Here is a 12,410-nt window from a genome sequence, read left to right on the forward strand (position 1 = left end):
ACCAGAACCCGGGCTTTCTTCCGGAGATCTCTCCGCAAAGAAGGCTCTCCTGAATGGCCCTGGACTGCAAGCAGCCAATGGCAGAGCAAACTCTTGCGCCACAGCCATGAAGGGCTCCTCTTTATTATTATTATTACAGTGGTACCTCGGGTTAAATACTTAATTCATTCTGGAGGTCCGTTCTTAACCTGAAGCTGTTCTTAACCTGAGGCACCACCTTAGCTAATGGGGCCTCCCGCTGCCACCACCGCGTGATTTCTGTTCTCATCCTGAAGCAAAGTTGTTAATCCGAGGTACTATTTCTGGGTTAGAAGAGTCTGTAACCTGAAGCGTATGTAACCCGAGGTACCGCTGTATTATTATTATTATTATTATTATTAATAATAATAATAATAATAATAATAATTTATTTTGTCTTTCAGATTAAATACCTAACATACAATAATAACAATAACAATACCCAACATACAATAATAACATACATACCCAACATACAATAATAACAGTAACAATTAGTTATTATTTATTATTTATACCCCGCCCATCTGGCTGGGTTTCTCCAGCCACTCTGGGCGGCTTCCAATTGAATATTAAAACAATACAGCGTCAGACATTAAAAACTTCCCTAAACAGGGAACTTCCCTAAACAGTTGTCTTTTAAAAGTCAAATAGTTGTTTATATGACATCTGATGGGAGGGCGTTCCACAGGGCGGGCGCCACTACCGAGAAGGCCCTCTGCCTGGTTCCCTGTAACCTCACTTCTTGCAGTGAGGGAACCACCAAAAGGCCCTCGGAGCTGGACCTCAGTGTCTGGGATGAACAATGGGGGGTGGAGACACTCCTTCAGGTATACAGGACCGAGGCCATTTAGGGCTTTAAAGGTCAGCAGCAACACTTTGAATTGTGCTCAGAAACGTATTGTTAATCATCTCCTCCTGCATCTTTTATGCTAATCCAAATCTTTTACATCTCCGTTATGTCCAAAATTCACCATTAAACTACAAGTGTCATTCCAATCCTACCAATGGTTTTAGCTGTTTACAATGGTTCTTAAGATAAATTATAATTTCCCCCGTTCCTTATGAAAATTTTGGTCTTCCCGATTTCTGGTTCTTCCAGTCATTTTAGCCATTTCGCCATAATCCATCAGCTTCATCTGCCATTCTTCTCAGGTAGGGACTTTATCTTCCTTCCATCTCTGGGCCACCAAGGGCTCCTCTCGGTTCCCTATACCGCACAATTTCTTCCGCTTGTCCTTTCTGGCTCTGGGGCTTTCCCCACAGAAACACGCTCTTTAAAGCTCCATCGGAGCCAACAGCAATCCGATTGAAACACAAGTTGACGTTTGCTCCGATGGAGCGCTAAAGAGCAGGTTTTCGTGGAGAAAGTTCAGGGGGTAACAGCAGCAGTTGCGGCAGCGGCGGCAGCAATGCTCAGACAGGGAGCTTTTAAGCATGGAGGTGCGCCTGGCAGGAGCAGGGAAAAGGTAGACAGCTGCGCCTTCTAAAATGAGTAGAAGCAACTGGGTGGCTAGCCTTCCTTCTGCGTTTACAAAGGTCACCATCCAGCCGCTGTCTCTCTGTTCTGCCTAGGTGGTTTCTCCAGGAGAGCCAGACGGAGGGAACAGGGTGCTCCCGAAATTCCTGGCAGCCGTGGGATGGGGTCGGGCAGGGATGTTGCAGGAACTAATGTGCTGAAGTCTGCCCTGCTCTTCTCTATAGGATATACATTGGGGAATTCAACCCTCTCTTTATTTTTAATAATTTTTATTAAATTTTCAAATTGTAAGAACAAATTTTCCACAAATCTTAATCAAACAATTTATATATCCATATTTCTCCCCCCCTCCCCAGTTTGTCTTCCCACGTATTTCCGTATTAATTTATTAAACAAATTCTATACCCTGCTGGTTTTACCTCTGATATAATTGTGAAAGTTTAGTCAAAACCTGCCAATGAGTCCAAATCTTTATACTATCTTTTTATATACAGTCATACAGCAGCTTCAGCTTGCGTTTTTTTGGGTTACGCACCCGCCAAAACCCAGAAGTATCGGAACGGGTTACTCCCGGGTTTCAGCGGCCGTGCATGCGCAGAAGCGCTAAATCGCGCTTTGTGCATGCCCTGAAGCGCCGAATCGCAACCCGCGCATGCACAGAAGTGCGGCTACGGGTTGCGAATGTGCATCCCGTACGGATCACGTTCGCAACCCAAGCGTCCACTGTAGTTTATAAATGGTTCCCACTCCTTTTTGAAATCGATGTTGTCTCTCTCATGAATTAAACCCTCTCTTTAAAGAGTAAGTCTCAAAAATTGATGAAAATGCTAGCGATGCTTACATCCCCCGCTGACCATAATAAGGGTCAGTTGATAAAACACTAAAAAAATACCACCAATCATGGCAACATCAACCGGTCTTAACATAAGGACATCTATTACGCAAGGGATGCGAGTGGCACTGTGGGTTAAACCACAGAGCATAGGACTTGCCGATCAGAAGGTCGGCGGTTCGAATCCCCACAACGGGGTGAGCTCCCGTTGCTCGGTCCCTGCTCCTGCCAACCTAGCAGTTCGAAAGCACACCAGTGCAAGTAGATAAATAGGTACCGCTCCGGTGGGAAGGTAAACGGCGTTTCCGTGTGCTGCTCTGGTTCTCCAGAAGCAGCTTAGTCATGCTGGCCACATGCTGTGGGCCGGCTCCCTCAGCCAATAAAGCGAGATGAGCGCCGCAACCCCAGTGTTGGTCATGACTGGACCTAATCGTCAGAGGTTCCTTTACCTATTACGCAAAGCGAAAAAATCCGAAGCAGCTATATTGACCTAGGGCTTTGACACCCCCCCGAAAAAAACAGGTCCTATCCTGCATTTTAAACACTTCTTAGCTAAGTGCTTGGAAGTTGTACTCCTTGCCAGGGTTTCTCTCATTCTTCGGGTTCAATACAAGGCAACTGCTGCTCCACCACACCTTTGCCTGGGTCATGTTGGCCTTGCGATTCCCAGAAAAGCTAGGCTGCCCCCCCCCTTCCAAGACGTCTGGCAGGCAGCTCCCTCCCTCCTTGTCTGCTAAGCTTGAGATGGAATCCAGAGCGGCAGATTAAGGCTGGAATGTGAGGAATTTCCATTACTCTGCTTTCTCCTGCTTCATTAGCACACGGCTGGGCAGAGATGGGGGAACAGAGGTTGGAGACCTCTGGGACGAGTCTGCGCAGGTCAGCGGCAAGGAATTTCCTGTTCTTGCGCTCATCGCTATGCAGACACAGAGAGCAGCAAAGAAGCGCTGGTCCTTCTGGGGCAAATTCAACAGGCTCTTGCGCGCTGCATAATGTCCTACAAAGAACTATCTGCTGTCACGGAAGGTTCTCGTCCACCATGTTTTTTTGCCTTCCCAAATAAGGCACATCGTAACTGAGGTGGTGGCAAACTACCGCCCTTATAGGATGAAGCAATGTTTGAGAGCAGGATAACGAATCAGAAAAAGCAAGTGTGGATGAGCAAAATATGTTCTTTATTATCTGCATGCAAGGAATCCGCTCAAACACACATTGTTTCAGCATAACTGAAAAGATACAAATTCAATAACAGGAATGGTCTTGGATAGCCAACAATGCACTCTGCGGAACACAAATTTGAAAGAAAACTTCAAATAATCAACCTTGGGTATTTCAATATACGGGGGAATTTCTCACGACAGGTCAGATGCTGGCTGGAGATGTTCTTCTAAGGAAGATTTTCTATCCATCTTTTTGATCTACCTTACTACAGTGGTACTTTGGTTGTCGAACGGCTTGACTCCTGAACAAATCGGCTCCCGAACACTGCAAACCTGGAAGTAAGTATTCCACTTTGCAATGTTTTTTGGAAGCCAAATGTCTGTCGTGGCTTCCGCAGCTTCTGATTGGCCAATCCTGCAGCCAATCGGAAGCCATGCCTTGGTTTTTGAACGGGTTAAGTTTGACAACCAAGGAAACACTGTATTCAAAGTTTCTAGAATGAGGTTATCGATGAAATCCACCGTACTCCATGTTATCAGCTAATACAGAATCCAGAAACATTCAGTGAGGGGGGAGAGGGAGAGGCAGGGCAGGCAAAGTAATTGTTTCCATGGGCCAAGAGTAACTAGAGCTCTCAGGCCAGAAATGGTTAGCACTCAGGTGAGGGTACAACTGAACTGAACCCGCAATCTTTCTTCTGCAGCTGCCTTCCTGGGTTGAATTTTACATCGCAAGCTCTCTGGGGCAGGAACCCTTCCTCCTCCTGTTGTTATTACTTCCTAAAGAACGAGGTGCACTGGTAGTGCTATAAAAATTCATGTTGCTAAAATTATTATTAGCAGAAACAGAACATGAGTCACTGCCGTTGAGGAAGGGACCGCGTTTACCCGCCTACAAGGGGCTTAATAAGAATCACAGCATTCCCACGTTACCTCTCCCGACCATCTAGAATTAAGATATCTCTCTCTCGTTCACACAAATCTTGTTCGGATACAGCAGACATCTATAAGCGTGCTGGAATCAAAGCATTGACACCGCTTACCCTGATGCGTCTCATGGCTGTGACAATCTCCACCCTGCTGTTTGGCCGGGGTACATCTAGGCTGCCAATATACTAGAAGGAAAAGAGAGAAGAGTTAGGCAACACCAAGGCAAGAGTCAAACTTTCCTTCAGAACCAGCCCTCTGAGCAGCTGCATCCCATATTGAGCTGCTCTCCTGCTCCTCTCTGCACCCAGGTTATTATAGGGTGCCACGCCCTGCATCTTACTGAAAATGTGTTCAAAAAGCCACGTTCCAGCGGTTGCATTTTCAGTGCTTCCTAAATCTCTCTCCCCCAACAAACACTGTTCACATCTGCATGGCTTCACTTTGCTTCTGTTCTGTATGCATCGAGGGGGCCTTATTGGGTTGAGAGTGTCTTTACCCTGCATTAGGGACGCGGGTGGCGCTGTGGTCTAAACCACGGAGCCTCTTGGGCTTGCCAATTGGAAAGTTGGCGGTTCAATTCCCAGTGACGGGGTGAGCTCCCGTTGCTCCATCGCAGCTCCTGCCAACCTAACAGTTCGAAAGAACACCAGTGCAAGTAGATAAATAGGTACCGCTGCAGCGGGAAGGTAAACAGCGTTTCTGTGTGCTCTGGTTTCCATAACGATGTCCCATTGCTCCAGAAGCGGTTTAGTCATGCTGGCCACACGACCCGGAAAGCTGTCTGCGGACAAACGCTGGTTCCCTCAGCCTGAAAGCGAGATGAGCACCGCAACCCCATAGTCGCCTTTGACAAGACTTAACCGTCCAGGGGTCCTTTACCTTTTTTTAGGGGGTTCATACCCTGGCTAGAAACCAAATCGGAACAGCTTAAGAATTCCAATCCGTGTTAATCTGGTTTGAGAAAGAACATATCAAACAGGAATATTGTATTACGATGCACGACATACATACGTGTCTTGTCTTGAAATTCCAGCTCTGGAAGCAGGATGAGTGCACTATAAACAGGAGTGTGAGCACACTCTAAGGAAAGTTATGCCCAATCTCAATGGTGCAGCTGATTTTAGACTTTGGGCTTAATGGTCTTATGGGTGTGTGGGTGAGTCCCTTTTGATGGCTCTGTGAGCAAGGCTTCAGTAGCACACAAGACAGCATCTTAAAAAGCAGAGACATCACCTTGCCAACAAAGGTTTGTATAGTTAAATCTATGGTTTTCCCAGTAGTATGTATGGAAGTGAGAGCTGGACCATAAAGAAGGCTGATAGCCGAAGAATTGATGCTTTTGAATTATGGTGCTGGAGGAGACTCTTGAGAGTCCCATGGACTGCAAGAAGATCAAACCTATCCATTCTTAAGGAAATCAGCCCTGAGTGCTCACTGGAAGGACAGATCGTGAAGCTGAGGCTCCAGTACTTTGGCCACCTCATGAGAAGAGAAGACTCCCTGGAAAAGACCCTGATGTTGGGAAAGATGGAGGGCACAAGGAGAAGGGGCCAACAGAGGACGAGATGGTTGGACAATATTCTCGAAGCTACCAGCATGAGTCTGACCAAACTGCGGGAGGCAGTGGAAGACAGGAGTGCCTGGTGTGCTCTGGTCCTTGGGGTCACGAAGAGTCGGACCTGACTAAACGACTAAACAACAACAGCACATAATTAACATATCTCTTTTCTGCTCCACTGCCGTTCCATGAGTTACAACTGCTTCCACTTGCTTGGCATTTCGGAACACAATAAAAATAAAAAATAAAGTTTGCCAACCCTAATAAGAACAAACACTTCTGAGTACGCGCAGCTTTGGATTTAATCTCACTGAAATCACAGCATCTTTACGATTACAGGGAAACAAATGGAGCTTGCGTCTGCCTGCCCTGGTGCCAAACACGCTTGCTTAGGATTAAGCACACTACTGCAGAAAGGGATAATATCTTTCAAAAAAACAATAAAACACACATTTTATTATGCTGTCTCTTGGCTCTAAGATCTTTTGGGGTGAGGAGGGGGAACGTAAAGGAAGCTGCAGTGACCAGCACAAGTCCTGCTGGCCCAGCCGCTGGCATGCAGTCTTTTTGCCAATGCCTCCTCCAGCTGGCACTCAATGGGTGGTCATCTGAAGGCCCCCTGGGCTGCGGGTACCGGGACTATGGGGTTGCGGCGCTCATCTCGCTTTCAGGCCAAGGGAGCCGGTGTTTGTCCACAGACAGCTTTCTGGGTCATGTGGTCAGCAGGACTAAACCACTTCTGGTGCAACAGGACACCATGACGGAAACCAGAGCACATGGAAACGCTGTTTACCTCCCCATCGTAGTGGTACCTTTTTATCTACTTGCACTGGTGTGCTTTCGAACTGCTAGGTTGGCAGGAGCTGGGACAGAGCAATGGGAGCTCACTCCATCGCGGGGATTCGAACCGCCGACCTTCCGGCCGGCAAGCCCAAGAGGCTCAGTGGTTTAGACCACAGCGCCACCCGTGTCCCTTCATAGGGAGAATGTAAGTGTGATGAAAAAAGGGATCTAGGTTCAGAGGGAAGCCATTTCCTGAAGCATTATATCTTCAGCAGAGGTCACAAGGCCTGCAGCTTTCTTTAAAAAAAAAAAAAATTATTAAGGTTTTAAAGGTTACAAAAGGAAAAAGTAAAAACACCATATTAAACAAAAACAAAACAACACATCACAATAAAGAAAAAAAGAAAAAAAGAGAAAGAAAAAGGAAAAGTGAAAAGAAAAATCAGAAAAATAAAATCCATTAAAAACACACAAAAAACACATCGAATCTTCCCATAACTTATCTTTCATTTGCTTGTTTCATTGACCTTCTCACCCCTCCCTTTTTTGTATTCTAGTTCAGTTAACTATTTCAACAAATCCTTTCCATCTTTTCCAATTTTTGTCCTGCAATTTATCTTAATATAATGTAACTTAACTTTCCCTCCTTTCACCAATTAACAGTCTGTTTTTTCCTAAACCTTTAAAACATTTCTGCTAAAACCACATAACTTCATTCCAACAACCTTCTAGCATTCATTAATTTTACAATGTTTCTGTAGATAGTCTTTAAATTTCTTCCAGGCAAGGCCAGCAGCTTTCAAATGCATTCTCCCTCACTCAGGTCCATCGGCTGGAAGATCACCCAGCCCCACTCACTGTGATAAAAACAGCCCCCCTCCACCATCTGCCTCTAACGATTTGGGAGACACAGACAGATAAAGCACAGCCAATGCCATGCCAGATTTTCTGGGAAACTCCATTCAGCGATAGAACCACTTTGCAAAATTGCTCTCTGCAAGTCAAAATCTCGCAAGCGGGATTATCTCACAGAGCAAACCCACCCGCCGCAGTAAATGGTCGACCACCTTAGACAGGACTAACGTTCAAACTAAAGGATGAAAGCCTGGGTTTGAAAATAGCTATTAATCATGTTTCATGGTTTCAAGTCAGCCCTGTTTAGGGAAGCTTTTAATGTTTAATAGGTTATTGTATTTTAGTGTTTTGTTGGAAGCCACCCAGAGGGGCTGGGGAAACCCAGCCAGATGGGTGGGGTATAAATAATAAATTATTATTATTATTATTATTTTGAATTTGACATTTTAAGCGTATAGTTTTTATTGATTTTACCTTTTTTATAATACAGTGGTACCTCGGGTTAAGCACTTAATTCGTTACGGAGGTCGGCTCTTAACCTGAAACTGTTCTTAACCTGAAGCACCACTTTAGCTAATGGAGCCTCCTGCTGCCGCCCAAGCACGATTTCTGTTCTCATCCTGAAGCAAAGTTCTTAACCTGAGGTACTATTTCTGGGTTAGCGGAGTCTGTAACCTGAAGCGTCTGTAACCTGAAGCGTATGTAACCCGAGGTACCACTGTACTAAGCAAAAGGTGACATTCAAATATGTTGGAATTACTTTTACTTCCACAATGGGACTTGCCATTGTTGAGTTTTTCCCCAACCCCTCTCCAAGTACATGTGGGGATGGCAAAGGGGGCACATGGATGGGGGGGGGGAGTCTTTTTGCACAAGCAGAAATTGCTCTGCTTGCACCATTTTTCAGCTGAATGATGCCCAAAGATACAACCATTGGCCAACTTCAGAGCTATGTTGGTTGGGAGCCAAGAACTATGAAAGATACTATCTAAACTTGGTTTTAGCATACAGAACCAGGTGGCAAGGAGGGCTGTATTTTGCTTCGCCTCTCTGTTGTTTTTTTTAAATAATATTTATTAAAGTTTTACAAACAAAATGAAAAGTTACAGAACAAGAAAAAAAGAAAACGTAAAAGGTAAAAAAGGTACAAAATTACAAAGGAAAAATACAAAATACATAAAAAATACAAGACAGTTAAAAACAAGTCATTCTTTTCATATCTTATATTTCATTTACTTATTTCCCTGACCTCCTCGCACCTCCCTTTTCTGTATTCCAGTTCACAAGGTTGGTTCAGCAAATCCTTTCCCTCTTTATTTCATCTTACTTCTATATCTTAACATATTGTAACTTCGTATTTTCATCTGATTATCAACCCATTTTTACATATTCTTTTTAACCCCGTTACTAAAACCGTTTCATTTCAGTCCAACATCATTTAAAGTTTCATTAATTTTACAGTGTTTCTGCAAATAGTCTTTAAATTTCTTCCAATCTTCTTCCACCAACTCTTCTCCCTGGTCTCGGATTCTGCCAGTCATTTCCGCCAGTTCCATGTAGTCTATCGCTTTCATCTGCCATTCTTCCAGGGTGGGTAGATCTTGTGTCTTCCAATACTTTGCGATAAGTATTCTTGCTGCTGTTGTTTGCTTCGCCTCTCTGATGTCTTGGCAAACTTCAGAAACTCAATGGTTTTGATGATGTTGGCAGTTCACAGAGGGCAAACAAGGCTTGGTCCTCAGACTAAGGGATGGGGCATTCTCATTCTTCCAACGCTACAATGCCAGCAAAATGCACAACATTTAATTCCTCTGAGCAGGCATGAAACTTTCTACTATGGGATGGTATTTCATCAAAGCTATCCCACTGGGGGGGAAATGTTCTGTTTCTAGGATCTGGCTGATTTGAATGTTTTGGGTGTTTTTAAAATCGTTTTTATTTGATTTTTACAAAATATCAGTTTTATAACAAAACCAAATACATATCCATATAGAGAGATTTCTCTGAATTTTGAGACCTCCCCCAATCCCCTCCATGGGTCCTATTGTCAACGTTTTCAACTGCATATTATTTCATAATTAATATTTTGTATCTATCCATATTATACATATGATTTGTTACATTACAAGTGAGATTAAAATCCTGCTAATCAGGGTGGATTTGATTAAAATCAAATCGATTTAAATCACTAGTCAGTAAGACTGGATTTAAATCTTTTTTCTTCTTTTTTTTACAGAAAGACTCATTCTTGCTGGTATAATCTTAATATTTACAACCAGATGAAGGTTTCATTTTTGGAATAATATGGAATAATAATTTTTCAGAGCAGTTTTTACAGTTATATCAAAAAATACTGATTTGGTTATACTATTAGAAATACATAGACAGATAATTATTAAATTATTGTGAGGTCTAATAAGTTAACTGTTTATATATGGACAACTTTTCTGCTGTACTTTATTGGAAGGAGAAAAATAATCATTTCCTTAATAACAATTTAAACAATTTATTTAACTAAAGCAGAAATGTTATAGCATATGTATCCATGTTTGTTAACTGATGTGGTTAAACTTTTTTAAAAAACAACAACAAACAACTTAGACTGAATTTTAGCACACGTGAAAAACTTAAAACAAATCCTTATTTCCTGATGAATAGCCTTTGGACTATAATGTAACCTAAATAGAAAACTATCTTTAGAAAGATTTTTCCTCCAAAAGCATTTTATTTTAAAAATCCGATTTAAATTAAAAAAAATCTGTTGTTGGTTTTTAAAAAATCATTGATTTTTATCCACGCTGCTGCTAATGTTTTCATTTGTTTACAGTGGTCTGCTAAATAAATTGTAAAAATTTCGGTGTAGTCTAACAGCTTGATTTCATTTGATTTGAATGTTGATGCTACAGCAGAACAGGAAGACGACAAGTCATGACACCCAAGAGCTTAATGTGAGAACCCTAGTTTAGTTTCTTAAAAGTGAGTAGTGGCTTCCTTGCTTCTGCTGAAGAATTCCTCTCACCATCCTAAGGGCAAAGGTAAAGGGACCCCTGACCATTAGGTCCAGTCGTGACCGACTCTGGGGTTGCGGTGCTCATCTCGCTTTATTGGCTGAGGAAGCCGGCGTACAGCTTCCGGGTCATGTGGCCAGCATGACTAAGCCGCTTCTGGCGAACCAGAGCAGCGCACGGAAACGCCGTTTACCTTCCCGCCGGAGTGGTACCTATTTATCTACTTGCACTGTGATGTGCTTTCGAACTGCTAGGTTGGCAGGAGCAGGGACCGACCAACGGGAGCTCACCCCATTGCGGGGATTCGAACCGCCGGCCTTCTGATTGGCAAGTCCTAGGCTCTGTGGTTTAACCCACAGCGCCACCCTACAAAACAGCAAATCCCACAACTCAGAACTACAATGAACCAGAGGACCATCTGCTCCCATGTAAACCTGCCATAAATTAAGATCTTCACCAGGGACTTCTCTGTGGTGGCACCTAAGTTGTGCCATTCCTGACCCAGACAAATTAGCCCTATCCTATACCCATTTAGGAGTAAGCCCCACTGAACTCAATAGGACTCATTTCTCAGAAGCATGTACAGGACTGTTCTGTGAAATAACTACAATAAAATTGGGTGTATATTCAGATTTAGTAGCTGCAACTTTCCCAAACATATCTCAAACAAACAGGGAGGTCTTCTTTTCGGGGAAGGGGCTAAGGAATGGCATGTAAATATTGTAAATATTGTGAACAATGTGCAAAGGCCAGTAATAAAATACTGAAGCACCGTTCCACTTGCAGGACATCCTTAGCTGAGCTTTCAAAAGGGGGGAGAGATCTGTAAACCCAGCTAGTTTATATCCAGATGGCCTCATTTTACTGCAAAGGGTCTCTTTTACTAATCAAGTACCCCCTATTAATTTTCTAGCTATCTCCTGGGAAAGTTCCATTCAGGATACAGGACGGTCTGCTTCACACACACACACAAAGGCTTCTGGCTTTCTGGCCCCACATCTCACAAAAATATAACCCTGTTAGTCAAACCATCTGCCTTTAATTGCAAACTTTCTGTGCAAATTCCATTTGACTTAGTTTAAAAACAGTTATATCTCTCTCTGCCTCTCTTATCACTGTTGTATACCTGTCTTTTTTCTCTCCGAGAGAGCTCTAATAGCAGTTTCAAGCATTTATTGGCGTGGTTTAGTTTAGGGAAATAACATGGGAGAGGACAGAGTTTATGTCCCACTGCTTATCCCAACTTTGTTCCCCCAAGTGATGTTAAGCAGTTTTAGGCAGTACTTTCAAAACGGAAGCAATAGCAAAAACACCAGCGATCCTGATCCTTGTACAGATATTCCATGTGACAAGAAGTGTGGCTCTGGCAGGGAAGATAAAAGTCCCTACCAGAAAAGAATGGCAGATTAAGTTGATGGATTATACCAAAAATGGCAGGAAGAATCAGAAATCCCCTACAGAACCTGGCTCCCACCTGGACCACAGGGCTTGACCTCTGCTCACTAACCGTGCCCCCAACAGGTGAATGGGGGGAAGTGTCGCTGACAGCATTAAGATAAATTCAGCAGTGTAAACAAGCTTTGATGGATGCAATAATAGAATGATAAATGGTCTAGGTAAAGGTAAAGGGACCCCTGACCATTAGGTCCAGTTGAGGCCGACTCTGGGGTTGCGGCGCTCATCTCGCTTTATTGGCCAAGGGAGCCGGCGTACAGCTTCCGGGTCATGTGGCTGGCATGAGTAAGCCGCTTCTGGCGAACCAGAGCAGCACACGGAAACGCCATTT

The 12,410-nt window shown here is 43.6% G+C and overlaps 1 protein-coding gene across 1 annotated transcript in view; it reads right to left on the reverse strand.

The window, feature by feature from the left end:
* Positions 1 to 12,410, reverse strand: part of LOC309371822 (carboxyl-terminal PDZ ligand of neuronal nitric oxide synthase protein-like) — a 72,530-nt gene that overhangs the window by 41,371 nt on the left and 18,749 nt on the right. The window contains exon 2 of the mRNA XM_081914870.1: positions 4,534 to 4,605. Coding sequence (XP_081770996.1) covers positions 4,534 to 4,605 — 72 coding nt within the window. The remainder of the gene's footprint in view (positions 1 to 4,533; positions 4,606 to 12,410) is intronic.

This window comes from Podarcis melisellensis (assembly GCF_964234715.1).
Source record: "Podarcis melisellensis genome assembly, chromosome: 6".
Taxonomy (NCBI): Eukaryota; Metazoa; Chordata; class Lepidosauria; order Squamata; family Lacertidae; genus Podarcis; species Podarcis melisellensis.